At 36.0% G+C, this 16,258-nt stretch overlaps 1 protein-coding gene and 1 long non-coding RNA gene across 2 annotated transcripts; one reads left to right on the top strand and one right to left on the bottom strand.

The window, feature by feature from the left end:
• Window positions 1-42: 42 nt before the first annotated feature.
• LOC107717771 (uncharacterized) lies at window positions 43-7,958 on the bottom strand. The gene is made up of 3 exons (XR_001637342.1): window positions 7,885-7,958; window positions 7,631-7,721; window positions 43-164 (listed from the first exon to the last, which is right to left on the bottom strand). It is a non-coding gene; the product is annotated as an uncharacterized LOC107717771 (long non-coding RNA).
• LOC107717770 (semaphorin-7A) lies at window positions 2,578-16,017 on the top strand. The gene is made up of 14 exons (XM_016524613.1): window positions 2,578-2,683; window positions 5,564-5,703; window positions 6,061-6,123; window positions 6,757-6,852; window positions 7,635-7,731; window positions 8,373-8,480; window positions 8,791-8,930; window positions 9,015-9,190; window positions 10,560-10,668; window positions 10,836-11,037; window positions 12,015-12,130; window positions 12,358-12,530; window positions 12,636-12,691; window positions 13,776-16,017. The coding sequence occupies exons 1-14, from the start codon at window positions 2,605-2,607 to the stop codon at window positions 14,120-14,122; spliced, it is 1,902 nt and encodes a 633-aa protein (XP_016380099.1). The 5' UTR covers window positions 2,578-2,604; the 3' UTR covers window positions 14,123-16,017.
• Window positions 16,018-16,258: the final 241 nt, after the last annotated feature.

The following is a 16,258-nucleotide window of genomic DNA, read 5'->3' on the forward strand; positions in this document are numbered from 1 at the left end:
TTTCAGTGTAATAACAAAGTGAAATTGATCTGTGAAGGGTATGTTTTATTACGCTGATGACAGATTATTGTCTGAGAGTACAGGAAGGGACAGGGGACTCGCAGTGATGTTTTACGCAGGCCGTCGTTTTGTTGGACAGACAGTTCTCAAGCTTTAACTGGATTCTGCAGGGCGAGAGAGAGACAGAGAGAGAGAGAGAGAGAGAGAGAGAGAGAGTGAGTAAGTCAGAGCAAATCATTTCTGCTGCTGCCCAGAATAACCCAGAAAAAAAGATAATAATCACGTGTATGACCAGTGGTTTAAACCCTTTAGGATTACCTCTAGATGTCTCAATCTATTATATAGGTCTGTCTGGCTACAGATGCGCTCAGCCCACAGACAGAATCTTGTACAGAAATCAAATAAAAATGCTTCTTATTCACAAAAAAATGTGTTACAATTAAAATACAATTCAACCAACAGTTAAACTAATAATTTTATTAAGATGAGAATTATCACATATCTTGAAACCTATATACTGTATATACACACTGTAAATATTTATTAATGTTGTAAATAAAACAAAAATTGTAGAAATATCTTTCTACTTCAAAATATCAAGTTTAATTTTATATGTTACTTGCCATTTCTTTGTAATTATTTGTGGAATTTATTAGCAATTTCTGAGTGAAAATTATTTTTACACCATGCTTATTATTTTCAAACTAATGTATTTATGCAGTCAACATCATCTCATGGTCAAACAAAGTGTGATTACAGTATGTTCAGATCTCTGTTATAGACTCACAAAAGTTAGGAACTATTTGTGCCACCACTTTGACCAAAGTACATGGCACTCAAGCCTTTTGGCCGCTAGGTGGAGCCAAAGAGAGACGCATTTGTGAGACAGCGGTCTGTATGTTTGCAAATTTGCACAATTTAAAAGCTTTGAAACTGAAATATATCAGTTTACCCAGACATCATTTGAAACTACTTATGATAAATGTTGAAGATTTTTGCCAAATAATTGAATGAGGAAGAAGCAAAGGTAAGTATCTTTTCAGGCCCACTCTTCCACTGATGCAGTGAGCATTGGCTTACTGATTCTGAGCTTCAGGAGTATTGATAGGTCTGATGAATAGGACAATAACATGGGCAAGACACAGAGTGAGCTGATCCTTAATGCTGATTCTGTCAAAATCTGAGTATTGGCAAGACCTGACAAAGCAAAAGTAACAGCACACTAAAATAAATAAATAAATTATATATATATATATATATATATATATATGATTTACTTTTAAATGTTAACATATTTTGATATAAGTTTAGCATATGCAGGAAGATAATGTTAAAGCCGGTATGTTATAGGAAAAAAATAGAAGCATCTGCTAATTTAGTTGTTATAGCACAAAATGTAAAGTATTAAAATGGGTAAGATGATTCCTGCTAGGGTAAGTTGGCCCACTACCCTGCCACCCCCTGATGAAGTTTTACAGTATATATAAATGTCTTTTGATATAGTTCTTTTTGATATTTATACATTTTCAAAGGTGTCACTAATGTAAAATACTAAACCAACTATTAAGTAATTTAGTTGAATAATTAAATACAAAATTAGGACACAAAATTGGGACACAAAATTGGGACACAAAATTAAAGCAATTAACCTCAAAATGGATTTGACTGACTAAATGTGACAAATGATGATATTCAGAATAATAAAATAAAAATAGCATAGCCATTCATTCAGCAAGATAGCTGGCTAGATGGATGGATGGATGGATGGATAGATAGATAGATAGATAGATAGATAGATACATTATAGACATTAAAAAATATTTTTTATCTTTACAAGGACTGCGGCTCTCTAGGACCGAACTTGCCTACCCCTGGCCTAAACTATGGTAACTTGTAACTAACTTGTAACTATAAACTGTAAGCCAATATTTATAGTGACTGCGAGATCTACAAACTAGGCTATTACAGTGAAATACATTATTCACAATGCATTGCATGTAAATTTAAAAAAGAGTGTTTATCTTAATCTATAGATGTCAGTCCGCGTGAAAAAATATTTTTTATCTTTACACACTGCCAATAACCTACATAAAATTAAAGTCCTAAATGCAGGGTTTTTTTTGTTTTTGTGATTTAGTGATTTATTAATGTATGCATTATAAGGTTAAAATACTGGGTCAGGCAGGGGCCACTTGTGCTTTTAAGGGGCACACTTTACCATTTATCTTAGAGGGGGGACAGAAAGGACCCCAGCCCCTAATATATAACAATATATGCATTTGTTATAGCCTAATGTTTGCTACACCCCTACATGTAGGCCTAAACCAGGGGTAGGCAAGTTCAGTCCTAGAGAGCCGCAGTCCTAATCTATAGATGTCAGTCCGCGTGATCGCTGTTGTGAGCGCATGTTTGCTCGCTCCATTCCCTCTATTCCAGTAGGTGTGACGTGAAGGCAATTAGCGCTCAGATTCTCAGAGAGGTCTGGCGAGGGACAGACGGCGCCCGCTTTTCACACACGCACTTCTGCAAAACAACACCAGTCCTTTATCTGCGGCGAGAGTTTATTGACGTGGCGTCACTCCAATTAAAGCATCGCGGAACAACATGAATCTGCTCATACTGGCGACTCTTTTCTCAGTGGTTTTGGCCGAAAAATCACCTCGGCTGAAATTCACCGTGATGGGTAAGACTTTATGTTTCTTCAGTGTAACAGTTTAAGTCTGCATGGATTCTGTGGAGAGTAATGGAATTTTTTCGATCTCAGTCTCTGATGGTTATCCTTACTAAAGCAGAAATTGCTAATCTTATTTTCCCCTGGGGAAAACAAAAATTGCTGCGTAATAAGACTTCATATTTCATTAGGATGTAAAAAACAGAAAAAGTCAAATCACAATGTTAGTGAATGGAAGCAGGCCAAGATGGGCACTGATTGCTTTACATTGCTGTTTTGAAAACAAAAACCGATTGAGGCTTATATGCACGTCATGACTTCACTTTATCACGTAGGCTATGTGTGATATTAATTACGGTTAAGAGTAGCCTACATAAGCCTATATATTAGACTACAATGAAAAATACAGTAAACGCAACGCGTTAAGTACTGACACTGTAGCTATACAAATTAAGCAGATAGTGATGGAGACAAAATATCTCAACTAAACATATCCTAAACATTTCTAACATATCTAAGAGCCGAAGGTTCATACAAGGATGCTGGAAGGATTTTTGACTGTGTATCCATAGTAACATATCTTTAAGACATGTTAGTGGTGTTGGTCAAGACTAGAGCTAGTAGTCTGCTTGGGATGTGCGAGTAAACAAGCTCCTGAATCTTCCTGGAGGCTACAGAATAAGCAATTTTCTGAAACGACCATTCACTTTCTCACTAAACTTGTAAATGCATTGAATGACGTTGCTAATTTTGAACGCAGTTTTCGTGTAGAATACGCTGCAAGTGGGTTTGATTTAAGAAAATCATAGGACGCAATCTACAGAGCTGCAATGCAGGTGCACGAGTTAACGGGAATGATGGCACTGCAGCAACTGATGCATTTCCAAGACTCAGGACACAACATGGGATCCAAGAAAAACCACACTCGCAGAAGAGAATAGCCCATGGAAAATTCCACGAAACCTACCGCTATTATTTATTACAAGCACGTTCACAGTAGTCTATGTCGATACAACCAATATGGGACATGCGATTCACAAGTGTTTATTTGAAAACATCGACATGTCTCACGGTCATCGCCATCAGTGTTACGTGATACTACAACGTCTTACAATTACAGATATGAGGAAGCAACGAGAAAGACCAATATGAGTCTCCAATGAGGTCTTGACCGCCCACTTCAGCACCATGGACAACGACGCTTGTCCAAATCCTCAATTCAGTGCACGTCTTCCCTGAAATCACGAAGGATGCGATGGCGAGACAAATAATCCCATAAACTAAAGTTCTGTGTTATGGAAAACGACACCTTCGTATGCAAATAAAAACCGGATCAGACTGGTTTGCAGGCTTTTTCGACCTCGCCAGACCCCGCTTCGAATAGCCAGTTATTAAGATGAAATCTCTAGCAGCGCAGACTGAGACAAACACCTGTTGCAACGTGTTAGTTTTATGAAATAATCGCAAATCTCCGCTTTATACAATGTAGTATCAATAATTTATAGTTTTACATAGCTGCTACCCCTGACAACCACCTTTGATAGTTTTCTCCATTTAGGTCAGATGAAAAACACCTACGAAACTGGCTTAGGCATTTGAGTTAAACTTTTAGATCAATTAGATCTCAACGGGTTTTGCTCTAAAACCCAGATTTTACAGTGAAAATCAATTCAAAGCCCTTAAATAATATAACAATGTTTAATATACATGTAGTAACTGCATAAGTCCAACAATATGCAAAATGATTTACATTGAACAGGCAGAAGAGAGGAAAATTGACAGTTTTGTTAAAGGAATAGTTCATCTGAGATGTAGATGAGTTTGTTTCTTCATCTGAACAGATTTGGAGAAATTTAGCATTACATCACTTGCTCACCAATGGATCCTCTGCAGTGAATGGGTGCCTTCAGAATAAGAGTCCAAATAGCTGATAAGCATCACAATAATCCACAAGTAATCCACACAACTCCAGCCCATCAATTAACATTCTGTGAAGTAAAAAGCTACATATTTTAATCCATCATTAAGAAATTTTAAACTTCAAACCATTGCTTTCGGCTAAAATATGAGTCCTCTATCCATAATGTTGCTTTCTCCAGTGAAAAAAATAATGAATCTGAATCAGGTTGAAATATGCACAGATCAATTGAAAACAGTACAAAACAATTCTAAAGAAATATACTGGTGGATTTTAATTTGAGAGGACAACAGGGGATGCACTTTTCAACATTATTATGAATTATGGACTGGTATTTTGGCAAGAAGTGACTTAATGATGGCTTTGTTTTTTTACAAACATGCAGCTTTTCAATTCACAATTGACTCACTTCAATAACTGATGGACTGGATTACTTGTGGATTATTCAGCTGTTTGGACTCCTATTTTGATGTCACCCAGAGGTGAGCAAGTGATGTAATGCTAAATTTCTCCAAATCTGTTTCAATGAACAAAAACTTATCTACATCTTTAATGGCCTGAGGGCGAGTTAATTTTTTTAGCAAATTTTTAATTTTTGGGGTGAACTATTCCTTTAATGCATATACTGGATGCAACACTGGTTCAAATATTCAGTTAATATTAGCAGAGTTTGGATGCACAGCCTTTTATCTCAACAATAAAAGCACTGGAAGCATTTAATGCACTTAAATTAGCTCATATAAAAAGCCTATTATTTTGTTATCCTAACTATACATATTTTTATGGCTAGTTGCATTTTATTATTTGCATTTGCATAATTTTCCCTGTGACACATTTTTGAATTGCAACTCACCAGTTGAGAACCACTATTTTAGTAGACACACATTATTTACTCATGCAATATGTGAATATATACATATAAAGACTGCCAGAAACATTGTTTATACACTGCATTTCTGTCAATTTGTCTATAGAGTCACCTCGGTTTCGCTTCATGAAGCCGGAGAACTACACAACGGTTTACCACCAACAGAAAACTGATGTCCTGTATGTGGGGGGTCAAGGGGTCATCTATAAGCTCACCTTCAGTGATAAAGGAGTGCATGACACGCAGGTAGGGGGGCTGACACCATAACCTGAAGCCAAAGTAGATCTATCACTGTCCTAAATCCTGACCCAGATTGCTGGTTCTCAGCAAGTAGCAAAACTGTGCTATTATTTATGGAGCAGAACAATGCTTTATATAATGGAGGTTCTCTGAAATTATTAATTGTGGTTGCATAAAAGCAAGCATTTCTTGCCATGGAGGGATAGTTATGGTTTCTTATCATTTTACTGTCGCCATAACACTTTATGATCTGTTTCTCACTGTAATCATAGAATATAGCTTTAACATGATGAGAATAATTTGTCGGGACATTATTATGTACGCAAGGCTGCATGATTAGTAATGTTGTTGATGTGCTCACAGATCCATGCGCTGATGGATGAGAATGCAAAAGAGACATGTGTCTCTAAATCACCAGTATGGAAGGTAAGAGAAACAATCCGACAATATTTAGTCAATCAGACCTCAAGTTGCCTGTGATTTCAAGCAAAGAATAGGATTATCTTAACTCATTTAAGCCTTGTGATTCAGTGCACTCACAAATCTAACCACAAGAAATGACTAGCACAATGTGCCCAGTTATCCATTTTTTCTAAACCATCAGGTTTAGCTGGATTATAATAAATAAAAAATTCTGAAACTGACTGTAATCAGAACATTTGTGAACATGTTTCCCAGATGCTCCTCATTATGCAAGCTGGAGCCTGGCTGGATTCACTGCCCTGGTTCAACTTCTACAGAAATAGTCATCCATGATGAGTAGGTCATCACTCAGAGTTGACTGAATGAGGCTATTTTTTAAGGGTAATGGCACAGACAGCCAACTGATGAGTGATGGGCTTCTTTAAATATCTAAATAAAGATGGTGGTTAGGAGTGGTTATGTTGATCATTCTGAAAAACAAAGTTGATTATGTCCACAAAATCCAGTTTAGTATAGAAAAAAGTAAAAATGGATGACATACTGTGTTTAGCAACTATATCCATTTCTGTAATTTATAATATATGATGTCTATATGTTTTGCATTGACACAAATTGTGTCCTTTCATCTTTCTGTAGCAAGAGTGTGATAATTTCATCACAGTAATTGAGAGAGTCGGCGATTCATTTGTGGTCTGTGGGACAAGAGCCGGTGCTCCTAAATGTTGGCTCCTGGTAAGAAGCCTTACCTGCCATTATATATGTGACTATTACAGTCCTGACACAGTTTAAACTCCCATCTGTAAGCAAAAAATGTTTAAGATGTGTCTTTCTTTGTTATTTGTTATGTTATAACATAGCATTCAGAGTAAGCATTTGATCAATTCTTGCTTTCGTTGCCAGTGCAATGCTCTACTGTTTGAGACACAGGAAGGTCAAATTATCTATCTATTCTGTAATTAAAGAAACAAAAACAAAAACATGCACACCACACCTGCTCAATGCAGACATTTCAAATTCCTTTAATATCACAACTGTTGTGAAGACACTTATCGAATGTTAGTTGTTTCAATCACTATTTCAATTGCTTTAGCTTTTTCTGTGGATTACATCAAAGAGCAAAGGAAAACGAGACCTGTTTTCCCTGCGAGCTCAGCTGCTTTGGCAGAATTCATCCTATTTATTTAACTGCTTCTGTATTATTCTGCACATTTTCATAATCTTAGTGTGTCTCTGCCGTGGGTGTGATTTATAACCCAACCATTTAACAGTTTCCTTCACGACTGTGCTAGGATGAAAATCAGACGGAACGGAAAGCAATACAATAAAATGAGAGTTTGACATCTGGAATGTGGGACACACATTTAGTGGATGAATAATATTATGGAAAAAAGTTTTCATCATCTTTTTTTGCTAAAACGTGGCCTGATTTCTCAAAGTACTTGCAGTGTCTATGCTGTTTTTTTAAATGAAAAGCCTGAGAAGTACTGAATAATCACATCATCTCTCTCACCCAGGTAAATGACAGTGTACTGACGGACATGCCGGAGGAAACAGCAGCGTCTAACATCTTGGCACCTTTCCCTTCTCAGCGCTCCATCAGTCTATCAGCAGGTAGAGAGAGAGGAGAGGAATGGTGAAAGGGAAAAAGAAGGATATAATCCAAGGAAGATGAGAGAGAATGTTATTTGTTCACATTTTCTTTCATTTTGATATGTACAGTGCATCAGACTGTAATGTAACTTTTAATTAATTTTATTCTCTGACCTGACATAAATGACGTCCATCAGAGAACAGAGATCCAGGTGTTATAAACAAAGCATTATACTGAAAATATAGAGTGTATCGGATGAAATAACAGCACAACTTCCAAAAAGAACAACAATCCCTGTAGTATATGATAAAGAGAGCTCTCACCCTTCTCTTCTCGTTCTAAATGTCAAATACAAAATTGAGTAGTTTATATGCTACGTGTGGTTAGCAGAGCTGAAAGGTCAACACTGATTCTGACTGAAATTGCATGTCTCAACAATGTCTCTTCTGTCAGTCAGAATTAAGTAGAAGCAGCCCTGGCATGAAATTGCTTTGTGTGTGTGTCCACAGCCCTCTTTTTTTGTTTGAGTATCAAAGTATTGCAAACATGTCTAAATTTGAATCAAAGTTTAAGGGAATCTTTGATTTGACAGAACTGTAGTCACAGAGGTTTGGCAGATGGATATACTTATCTCTCTCTCTCTCTCTCTCTCCTCTTTTAGATGGGAATCTGTACTCTGCTTTGTCAGCGTTTGCAGGACAGACTGGCTCTATCCGCCGCACATATGGCTCCAAAAAACAGCTGAAGACAGAGAATAAATGGTTACAGAGTGAGTTAACAGTTGTTATCTATACTGCATTAGCAGTTTGGAGATTTTCTTGAAGGACTGAGCTAACGAATCCAGCTATGCTGTGTCAGCCTATTATTCAATCAGATACATTACTGTAAAACAGAGTTTGTTTTAAAGTCCTAGAGTGACCAAAAGAAAAAAAAAAAGGAAAAATAAATAGAAAATCAGGGGGGAAAAAGAAAATATAGTTTAAAATTTTTTTTTTTTTTTTTAGGTTTAAAGACTGATGCTTTTAAATACAAGTTTAAGCCTATGAAAATAATAAATCTGCTCTCACCCTCTCTCTCAGATCCCCAGTTTGCTGGAGCTGCTGTGATACCATACACAGAGAAACTCAAAGATGAGATCTATTTCTTCTTCAGTGAGGTCAACAGTACAACCAGTCTAGATGAAGAGCCATACAGGGCTCGCATAGGACGAGTCTGCATGGTAACACGCTTTTATCCATTCTTGCTCCATATACACTGCTGTGAGGACACTAGGTTTCTGATAACCTTTGCATCTGCGGCTCAGGTTGATGAGGGAGGGCTTCAGAACATGCTGCCAAACTCCTGGACTACATTCCTGAAGGCACGTATTATGTGTGGAAAAGCTGGAACTCCTGTACAGTACAACAGCTTCAAGCAGGCTTTCGTTCTGTCCTCTTCTCACCGCACTGGGTTGATATACGGCATCTTCTCCAATGCTTGGTAAGCAGATGTTAAGTCTAAAAGTGAGTGGGAAGACATTTGACATCAGGCTGCTGAAATAATGCCTCCAGCAAGACTACATTCTACACCAAAGTATACATCCCTATAGATTTTTACTCAAAACACTGACAAAAACATTGTCAGTTTTGCTTACTTCAATCTTACCTTTTTTAAAGGTATATACAAATATTGGTACCATATTGATCAATATTACAATTTTTAAAATTTATCAGTGGTTCGATATTTAATGCATGTTTAGTGCACGCTCATTTCCCCAATTTTTACATTAACACTGGTAAATGTAATCTTTAGCAGATCGCTGAATGAATATACATTTTTTAATAAGCCGATTTGGTGCATTTCTTATAAGAAACATTTTTTATATTTGAATATGAATATTTTTGTGGAAACCGTAATAATTTTTTTCAGGATTCTTTGATGAATAGAAAGTTTAAAAACAGCATATGAAAAATATTTTTTTGAGATCATGTAAATGTCTTTACTGTCACTTTTGATTAATTTAATGAATAAAAGTATTAAACTTTTGAATTGTAGTCTATGGAATATATATATATATATATATATATATATATATATATATATACTGACAAAAACATTGTCAGTTTTGCTTACTTCAATCTTACCTTTTTTAAAGGTATATACAAATATTGGTACCATATTGATCAATATTACAATTTTTAAAATTTATCAGTGGTTCGATATTTAATGCATGTTTAGTGCACGCTCATTTCCCCAATTTTTACATTAACACTGGTAAATGTAATCTTTAGCAGATCGCTGAATGAATATACATTTTTTTATACTGTTCATTATAATGTTGGCGATCCTAAAAATTAATTTCACCTTTATTTATTTATTTATAGTAAATAGTAAAAAATAATTATAAGTAAAAATAATTATTGTTTTATCTGTATTGGCCCAAATTTTAATGTCTGTGCATCGCTACTGTACTTGACTCATTACATTTATCTATACTTGATTAAAGGAATAGTTCACCCAAAAATGAAAATTTGCTGAACATTTACACACCCTCAGGCCATCCAAGATGTTGATGAGTTTGTTTATTTATCGGAACAGATTTGGAGAAATGTAGCATTGCATCAGTGTCTCAGTAATGGATGCTCTGCAGTGAATGGGTGCCATCAGAATGAGACTCCAAACAGCTGATAAAAACATCACAATAATTCATAAGTAATCCACATGACTCCAGCTGATCAAATGTCTTTTCATGCAAAAGGCTACATGTTTGTAAAAAAAAAAAAAAATTCATCATTCACTTTTGGCCAAAATACGAAATTGTCATGAATTATTCCTTTAAGATCCATTTCCACATTTATGTATTTTACAGGAACACCACTGTAGTGTGTGCATACTCCATTGAAGACATTGACCAAGCCTTTTCTACATCCAAACTGAAGGGCTACAACTCACCTTTATCAACTCCCCGTCCTGGAACGGTACAACACACTGAAACATTAACCAGTCAAAGGCAAAATTATGTGCCAACAGACAGTCATGTTGTTATACAGTATGATTACATTCTAAACTTTTATTAAATTAATTTTGAATTTATCTACAAAACAAAGGCACAGTCCGATTCTTAATTTGGTTCACCTTTATCCAGTGTGCTTTTAGGAATAACACTTTCGCTCATAACCAGAAGATCCTGACTGTGATCAAGGATCACCCTGAGATTGAGGACATGATCATCCCGGTCGACGAAGCTCCTCTAGACCTGCCAGTTCAAGACCACTTCACACATATTGTGGCAGACACAGTCTTGGCTGTCAATGATGAACACTACAGCATCATTTATCTGGGCACAGGTACTGTGTGAATTGCAGAGAAATGTGCTTTAAAATAGCACTAAAATGGTGTATTTTTGGGAGCTACACCAATATTGGAATTATGACTGACAGACAAATAGCTTTTAATATTCTATTATTGCCTAAATAAATAAAGAATAAAACATGGAAACTAAAATCTTCAGTTTTAAATGCTACAAGGGAATTCAGGCATCACAACATATTAATTTACAGTATAGAAAATGGTTATTCTTTTTGAGATTTGCTAAAGATTACATTTAACAGTGTTATTAAATGATTACTGTTTTTAAAGATTAACTTTAAGTGAGCTTGAGGTGCGGCAAAAGTAATCTAAATGTAAAAATAGAGGAAATGAGCAACACTATTAAAGGGGTCATATGACGTTGCTAAAAAGAACATTATTTTTGTGTATTTGGTATAATGAAATGTGTTTATGCGGTTTAAGGTTCAGAAAACACATTATTTTCCTCATAATGTACATTATTGTTGCTCCTCTATGCCCCGCCTTTCTGAAACGCGTAGATTTTTACAAAGCTCATCGTTCTGAAAAGCTAGGTGTACACTGATTGGCCAGCTATCCAGTGCGTTGTGATTGGCCGAATACCTCAAGCGTGTGACGGAAATGTTACGCCCCTTAACATACTGTGATGCTGTGTCTTCCGGCATGACGAGACAAAACCAATAAAACCCATTACAAACGAGGCATTTGTTGCATCCAGTGGGGACATAATTACAGAAGGAAAAATTGAAATCGCATCATATGACCCCTTTAAATATCCATTATTATATATTGTATGGATATAATGGATTATATTATATTATACTGAGATACCGATAAATTTAAAAAAAAAACTCTACTATCAACAAATATTCAATATGGCACCAATATCTAGCACCACATTTATTTTTTTAATACTCATTGTATTATTGTTTTTGTGTCTTTTCCAATGCTACTTTTTCCTGTGTCTCCTGTACAGAGAAGGGGAAAGTCCTGAAGGTGCTCCATGCCATAGAAGGAGCCTTTATCATAGCACAGTACTCTTTATTCCATGATGATAGTCCCGTCATCAACATGGCCATTGACTCTAAAAAGGTAGTGGCCCACATTTTAAAGAAGCTAACTCACATTAAAACAGGACAATTTTAGCCTGCAGTGGTAGGACATATTATTCCACTGCAATCTAATTATTTTTAGCTTTGAATCACTCTTTTTAATTTACAATGAGTAAGTAATTTAAAGGCTGTTCACATAGCTATTTAAAATAGTGTTTGATAGGAGCCAGATGGCACCTTTCACCGCTGTATTCTGCTTTGTGCCAGGGTCATCTCTATATTGGCACAGAGCTTGAAGTGCAGCGCATCCCCCTGGCTGACTGTGGTCGTTACGGAGCCAGCTGCCAGGAATGCATCCTTTCACGAGATCCATATTGTGCGTGGGATGTTTCCAAGAAGAAATGTACTGCAATCCCAGCAGACTACAGCATTAGCACTGGGTACATATGGACTCACAAATGTCCCAAAACAATAATGCATTACTGTTTTTCCTGTTGAAGTAACCTAAGTTTCATATTTTTCTGTTCTCCTTATTTAAAAATCAGAACTCTTGTTCAGACCCTTGACCACTCCAATGCCTCGGTCTGTGGCTATGTTACAGGTAGGTTGTTCAAAAAGACTTCTAAAGGTGCAGTTTTCTGGTTGTATCTCTGAACACTTTATAGCACTGAAGTATTTGAAATATTTCCAAACAGTTTCAGATGCTTCTTCTTCCCAAATTCCCACTGAAACCCAGTTTTGCATTGATTCTATATACAGTGGGTATAGAAAAGAACCATCCCTCTTTAAAATAATCAAATTTTCTTGCTTTGCAGCCTGAAATGAAGACTGATGTTATAAGTTGCACTGAGTAAATACAGCTGGATAAAACAAAAACTGTCCATCTTCATTTCAGGCTGCAAAGCAACAAAATGTGATTATTTTAAAGGGGGTGATTCTTTTCAATACCCACTGTATAGTTTGTATTTTCCTATCTCTTGACATAAAAATATTTGTTCTGGAGTGTGCTGACCAAACAGTTTAATGGCATTGAAAATTGCTTCTTTTTGAGAATCTTCTTTACAAAAAGAACAATAAACACTTAAAACCCTAGTAATAAAAACAATTAAAAATAAAATCTTGTGGAACAAGTGTTCTGTGTTCAGAAGACACACATTAATAGTCGTATTATGTCTGCAACAAAGGCATTAAATATATATATATATATATATATATACAGGTGCATCTCGATAAATTAGAATGTCGTGGACAATTAATTAATAAAGAGTTTTACATTGTTACAAAAATGAATTGCTGAAGAAATGCTGTTCTTTTAAACTTTCTATTAATCAAAGAATCCTGAAAAATGTATAAATCAGCATATTATAATTATTTCTGAAGGATCATGTGACAATGAAGACTGAAATAATGGCTTCTGAAAATTCAGCTTTGCCATCACAGGAATGAGTTACAATTAAAATATGTTAAAATAAAACAGTTATTTTAAAATGAAAAAAAAATATTTCATAATATTACTGTTTTTACTGTATTTTTTGGTCAAAGAAATTCAGTCTTGGCAAAAGAGACTTCTTCCAAAAAATCATTGATCCCAAACTTTTGAACAGTAGAGTATATATAAAATAAAAGTATTTTTATTCAAAATAATTTCATCACACTAAAATATTTCCTGTCATCCTGGGCTACAGCTCCTAAGGCACGTAGCACCATCCCCAAACAAGTTTTAGTGGATAAAGATGGACCCGTCCTGCTACCATGCCCCGTGCGTTCCTATCATGCCACTTACCGCTGGAAGAAAGACAACTGCATCAAGCAATATCCTTGCACCATCTCTGGTTCCTCCTGTGTGCTGGCGCCCACCCCTGACCTGCCACTAAAGGAGGGCGTGTTCCGCTGCATGGTGGAGGAGAGCGGCCTGCAACAGGAGGTGGTGTCCTACAAGCTGGTGTTCAACGGTGGGCCCCTCTCCACCTCGCTGGCCTCCACCCTGGGGTCGGCTCTGCTGCTGGCTGCCGCGGCACACTGGCTCCTGTAGATCCAATGAATCCTGGGGGCTCAAAAGGAAACAAGTTTAATTCTAAGGTCAGCAGAGCATGAGTACCTAGGCCGGTCCAACTAAATTGCAGGGGAGTAGCTGGTCTCTTATAAACTGTGTTTCTTGTTTCTTATTCAGAGCAATGACAAGTTTATTCTTTTTTTTGAAGGGCCAAGAAAATGCCTGAAATTGTCTTATTTTGCAAAATGCTTTATCATCTCAAACTCCAGTGTTATGTATAACATGAACTTGTGTAAGTGAATTTCATGCCATCAGCCTGAAAGCATTTAGACTTATATACTGTATATTAAATATCTAATACATTACTTGTATTTGTAATGCATAATACAACAACTTTCAGATGTTTCAGAGGACTGCTTTGCTAACTACACTCAGACATGGAATCCAAATCAGTTCTTTAACTTGGTTAGTTTTCTTAGTAACACCACTTTTCAGTAAGGTTCAGTTACATTAGTTAAGATTAGGGTATCTTGAACTAACTATGAACAATTTTGACAGCATTTAGTAACCTAGGTTAATTTACTATTATTTAATTTAATATGATAGTTTGTTGTCAATTCATGTTTGTTCATAATATATTAACTAATGTTCATTTAGACAGACTGCACACTATAAAGGTAAAAAAAGACAAAAGAAAAACAGCTTTACTAAGCTTTGGCAAACGTTTCAGTCACAGCATGACCGTCTTCAGTGCCCTTTGGGGCATATGCTTTTTTTCACCTTTATAGAGTGCATACCATTTTTGCAATTTTTCAGATTATTGTGGCTTACGCACCCAGATATTTTTAGGCATGGTGAGTTTGGATATTTCAATGTATTAGTTCATGAAGAAATTAACATTTTATTCATTTAATTTATGCTGTTCATTTTCGTTCATATACCTAATGATTTAACAAAATTGAACCTTATTTTAAAGTGTTACTCTTTCGTTGGAATGTAGAATTGCTGAGTTACAGATGTGTTAGATGTGCGAGTACATGCTGACACATGAATATACTGTTATAAATCTTTCAAATTTCCATTGTGTGCCATTAGGACAGTTTTGAAGCCTTAAAACAAGGATGAGACCCTTTTAAGCTGTAAGGGTCACATCCTAAGCACAACTTGCAAACTGAACAGAACCTGCAGAATCTGCTGGCTTTGTCTTTCCATTGAGTCATTCCGACCTGACGCAGAATGTTATTTCAGCACGATTTCAGGAGTACATGCAGCTGATTTGTTTGCGTCTGTTTTGCAAGTTTGAAATCACTTATCAACAACAATTAGAAATGTAAACTGAAAAACAAATCCATACAAAACAGACACAGATTCCAATGCTTTTGCTCAGTGGGTGGACAGGAAGAATAACCATAATCCTTCATAACTAGTTTATCTCAATACATCACTGTGTTTAACAAACAGGCATAAACACTCCTGAATCCTTGATGTCTGTGCTTTTCATGCTCATGAAGCACATTTTAATATTTTGTGTTCATATGAAATAAGCTTCAGTACATGTAACAGGGAGTTGCATTTTGTAGTCGCAGTGTACAGAGGCTTAATTATAATGTTTTAATTGTAATGCTCTGCATATGCTTTTCTACACCATTGCTGCCTATGGGAATAGAAAGTATTCCTGATGGATCTAAACAGTCATCCTGCACTAAGGTGTTCAGAGTGTAAATCTGTCACCATTTTACTTCATAACATTTCATTTGATCATGACTTCAGCCGATAAAACTTTATGGTGATTATCTTATACACATTACAAAAAGGAACAAATAAAATATGCTCATATAAGAACATTCTAGCATACTTCTAATCGTCATCTGCACCCCTAACACACACCCCACCACTATTTCTGTTTTTTTATCTCTTTCTCTCTCTCAGAGCAACTGACCCCAAATGCCAATTTTGTCTTTAAAGGGATAGTTCACCCAAAAATGAAATTTTGATGTTTATCTGCTTACCCCCAGGGCATCCAAGATGTAGGTGACTTTGTTTCTTCAGTAGAACACAAACAAAGATTTTTAACTCAAACCATTGCAGTCTATCCCCTTGTTCTTTCCTCACAATATTTTGGGAGTGTTATGAACGAATTGATCACTAATTAACCAGAAGTGCACTGTATTTCAG

The sequence above is a fragment of the Sinocyclocheilus rhinocerous genome, unplaced genomic scaffold, assembly GCF_001515625.1.
Source record: "Sinocyclocheilus rhinocerous isolate Xijiao unplaced genomic scaffold, SAMN03320098_v1.1 scaffold1204, whole genome shotgun sequence".
Classification (NCBI taxonomy): Eukaryota; Metazoa; Chordata; class Actinopteri; order Cypriniformes; family Cyprinidae; genus Sinocyclocheilus; species Sinocyclocheilus rhinocerous.

What these genes read in the sequence shown, in the direction of transcription:
- LOC107717770 (XM_016524613.1), top strand. Translation starts at nt 2,605, where the DNA reads ATGAATCTGCTCATACTGGCGACTCTTTTCTCAGTGGTTTTGGCCGAA. An exon ending in CAACTCCCCGTCCTGGAACG is followed by an intron (nt 10,669 to 10,835) that starts GTACAACACACT and finishes ACCTTTATCCAG; the next exon opens with TGTGCTTTTAGGAATAACAC. An exon ending in GGTCTGTGGCTATGTTACAG is followed by an intron (nt 12,692 to 13,775) that starts GTAGGTTGTTCA and finishes CCTGGGCTACAG; the next exon opens with CTCCTAAGGCACGTAGCACC.